The sequence below is a fragment of the Pterocles gutturalis genome, unplaced genomic scaffold, assembly GCF_000699245.1.
Source record: "Pterocles gutturalis isolate BGI_N339 unplaced genomic scaffold, ASM69924v1 scaffold20527, whole genome shotgun sequence".
Lineage (NCBI taxonomy): Eukaryota > Metazoa > Chordata > Aves > Pterocliformes > Pteroclidae > Pterocles > Pterocles gutturalis.
The window spans coordinates 10734-14750 of NW_010108415.1; the positions used below are offsets into that span (position 1 = coordinate 10734).

At 50.8% G+C, this 4017-nt stretch overlaps 1 protein-coding gene across 1 annotated transcript in view; it reads left to right on the forward strand.

Annotated features, from left to right (window-relative positions):
• ARHGEF10L (Rho guanine nucleotide exchange factor (GEF) 10-like) overlaps positions 1–4017 on the forward strand; it is a gene marked incomplete at its 3' end in the record, with an annotated part of 14196 nt that overhangs the window by 9402 nt on the left and 777 nt on the right. The window contains 2 exon segments of the mRNA XM_010072641.1: positions 56–201; positions 1560–1777. Coding sequence (XP_010070943.1) covers positions 56–201; positions 1560–1777 — 364 coding nt within the window.

Sequence of the window (4017 nt, forward strand, 5' to 3'; positions counted from 1 at the left end):
TTTTTCTAAGCATCTTCTCCCCCTGCCCCACCTCACCCCACCACCTCTCTTGCAGGGGGCCTGTGGGACCCGGGGACGCAGCCCACCCGCCTGACCGTGGGCACCGGCCCCGTGCGAGCCCTCCTGACGCTGGACGAGACCCTCTGGGCCAGCTGTGCCAACCACGTCACCGTCCTGGATGCTACCAGCCTCTGCACCCAGGTAGGGAATGTCACTGAGACCCCCAGGGCTGCATCCCCAGGGGGACCCGGCGGTGGCTTTGGGGTGGTCCCACCGCTTTGATCCCCAAAGGATGTCCACACAGGGGCACATCCCATGCCCAAACCAACCTTTTTTTGCTGCTTTTCATCACTTTTGGGGTCCCTGCCCTCCATCATTGGGTCACAGGATGTGGATGCTACGTTTCTGCAGCTGCATAAACAGGGAACGCTGAATAATTCCTTTAAAAAATGAAAAAAATCCCTTTTTCCCACCTTTAATTTTCCCATTTAGTGCCCAAACTTCGTTTGCATGTATTAGCGGTTGTAAATCCAACCAAACAGCGGTGCTGGGGATGAATAATGCATCGGGGAGCCGATTAGTTTTCAGTCTCCAGTTTTATTTATGATGCAGAAGAAAAAGCGATGGGGGAGGGAAAAAAACCAGAGGAGGGGAGATGCTGGGGGCTGGTGTAACTGGTTTTCGGTGGAGAGCTGTGTGATGGGGTCTGGGGGCTGCCTGAGTGGGACCGGCAAGCTGGGAATAAACCATCGGGGAATAAATCCCGCCTGGGGTGGGGAATAAGGGGCAGATCACATGAAAGTCTCTGTCCACCCGTGCTTTGTGGAAGCTTTTGAGGGGATGCTCTATACCTGTCCTGTCCAGGAAGTGGATCAGTACCCACTCTTTTTTTTTATTTCTTTTTTTTTCTTTCTTTTCTTTCTTTTTTTTCTTTATTTTCTTTCTTTTTTTTTCTTTCCTTTTTCCTTCCTTTTTTCTTCCTTTTTTCTTTCTTCTTTTTCTTTCTTTTTTTTCTTCTTTTCTTCTCTTTTCCTTTTTTTTCCTAATATAAATAAAATTTTAACTTAAACCCAAAGGTTTCAAAGCCCTGGGAAAAACGAAGGTGCAGTTGCTGCATGCAGGTTTCTCCTCCAGTGCTTCTTTGATGCTCACACGAGGTTTTATTTTTGGGAAATCTGCAGCAGGGGTGAATTTGATGCTAAAAGCTGTTTTCCTGCACTTTGCATCCCATGTCTGAGAGGAAAACACTCCAACAGGAAGTTCCGGAACCAGAGGGACCGGTCCATGATCCCCAAATAGCTCTTGCAGGGATGCTGAGCCTTTAATTGCTGGTTTTTGGGGTAGGAGGGAAGTGGGAAGGTCTCATCCCATCTTTGGATGGGTTTTGAAGATGTATTTAGTCCAGAAAATTAGTAATTTAAAGAATTAAAAAGAACCCCAACCGTGGAGGGGTGGGAAAGCAGCTTGGCAGCCCTAAAGCAGCTCCAGGGGAGAGTCCGAGCTAATGGCGATTTTTTTCTTTTTTTTTTTTTTTTTGCGCAATTCCCGTTTTGTGGCAGCAAACCTTCGAAGCCCACCCGGACGTGGAGGCCAGCGTCACGCACATGATCAAGGCAGGCAGTGGGGTGTGGATGGCTTTTTCCTCGGGTTCTTCCATCCGCCTCTTCCACACAGAGACATTGGAGCATCTGCAGGAGATCAACATTGCCACCAGGACCACCTTTGTCCTGCCAGGTGAGCTTCCTTTTTCCCCCTGGCTCTTAATTGCAATTAAAGGGCACGTTGGGGCATCACCCTGTATTTTGTTTTGCTTTATGGCTGTGCTGGTTTGCAGAGAAACTGTGCAAGGAATTTATCTGGTTAATGGTGTGCACCTCTGGGTTATCTCCTTAGAGATGGGGGCATCTCTGCACCTGTGCATGCATCCTTGCACCACATCCTTGCACTGTGCCTGCATCCTTGCAGCCCATCCTTGCACCTGTATGCATCTTGCATCCCACTTTGTACCCATGTTGCATCCTTGCACTCCATCCTTGCACCGTGCCTGCATCCGTGCATCCCATCTTTGCACCCATGCTCCCCTGCACGCACCTTTTCCATGCACACCATCCTTGCATGTGTGTGTGCATCTGCTCACTCCATCTTTGCCCCCTTCTTTGCACCTGTGCATACATCATGCATCCCATCCATGCACCCATCTTTGCACCTCTGCATGCATCCACATAGCCCATCTTTGCACCTCCATGCACCCCATCTGTGCACCCTGTGCTTGCATGTGTGTGCATCCACGTGCCACATCCTTGAGCCCATCTTTGCACCTGTGCGTATCCACACACCCCATCTTTGCATTGTGCCTGCATCCTTGCACCTGTGTGCATCTGTGTGTTCTACTTTGCACCCATGCATGCATCCCTGAACCCCATCCCTGCACCGTGGCTGCATCCTTGTGTGCATCCTTGTGCCTGTGCGCATCCTTGCGTGCATCCATCCATCCCACTTTGCACCTGTGCATGCATCCTTGCACCCCATCCTTGCACTGTGCCTGCATCCTTGCACCGCACCCCATCCTTGCACCGTGCCTGCATCCTTGCACCCTATCCTTGCACCTGTGTGCATCCTTCCCTGCATCCTTGCAGCCCATCCTTGCACCTGTGCGCATCCTTGTGCACATCCGTGCACCCCATCCCTGCACCCATGCATGCATCTGTGCACCCCATCCCTGCACCGTGCCTGCATCCTTGCAGCTCATCCTTGCAGTGTTCCTGCATCCTTGCATCCCATCCTTGCACCTGTGCACATCCCTGTGTGCATCGTTGCACCCCATCCTTGCACCGTGCCTGCATCCTTGCACCCTATCCTTGCACCCGTGTGCATCCTTCCCTGCATCCTTGCAGCCCATCCTCGCACCTGTGTACATCCTTGTGCACATCCTTGCGTGCATCCTTGCACCTCATCCTTGCACCTATGCATGCATCCTTGCACCCCATCCTTGCACCGTGCCTGCATCCTTGCAGCTCATCCTTGCAGTGTTCCTGCATCCTTACATCCCATCCTTGCACCTGTGCACATCCTTGCGTGCATCCTTGCACCTCATCCTTGCACCTATGCATGCATCCTTGCACCCCATCCTTGCACTGTGCCTGCATCCTTGCACCCTATCCTTGCACCTGTGTGCATCCTTCCCTGCATCCTTGCATCCCATCCTTGCACCTGTGCACATCCCTGTGTGCATCCTTGCACCCCATCCCTGCACCCATGCGTGCATCCTTACCTGCATCCGTGCATCCCACTTTGCACTCGTGCTGCATCCTTGCACCCCGTCCTTGCACTGTGCCTGCATCCATGCCTGCACCCTGCTGCCGTTGCACCCTGCACCCCATTTCCCCAGCTCACCATCCAGCACCATCTCCTCGCTGCATCCACCCCTCCAGCTCTGCTGCCACGGGCTTGCAAGCTTGTCTCCCTTCTTGTTCCGGCTACGGAGCGACATAATTGTGTAATTAGTTATAAGCACGATACTCATGTACGTCGCTTTTTTTTCTTTTTTTCTTTTTTTTTTGGGCATGTTAAAATATTTATCACTTCCTTTTCTTCCCGGGCGAGCGAGCATCGGGTATTTAATGCATTTTTGAACTCACGCTCCCTCATCCTTTTTCACTCGACAGGTCATTAATAAACTCCTCCTGGAGAAAACCCAGTTGCATCTCCGCTGATCTATCGCTTCGCCCAGTCCAACGCCGTGCAGCGCTAAGTCCTGGCGATAAAATATTCATTTGCCATTAGACATCTCACTTTTTTTCCTTTTTTTTTTTTTTTTCCTCTTTTTATTTATTTATATTTCTAGCACTCTCCTGGGCGTGGAGACCTTTGTGGGAAGATGCTGTTTGGTTTTTTGGGTGGAATCTGGAGTGCGTTCCCCAGGAAAAACCCGCTGGTGATGGGTTATCTGGGAAGATGCTGCTGGAAAATCATCCCTCACCTTTTTTTTTTTATTATTTTTTTTCTCACCCTTTAAAA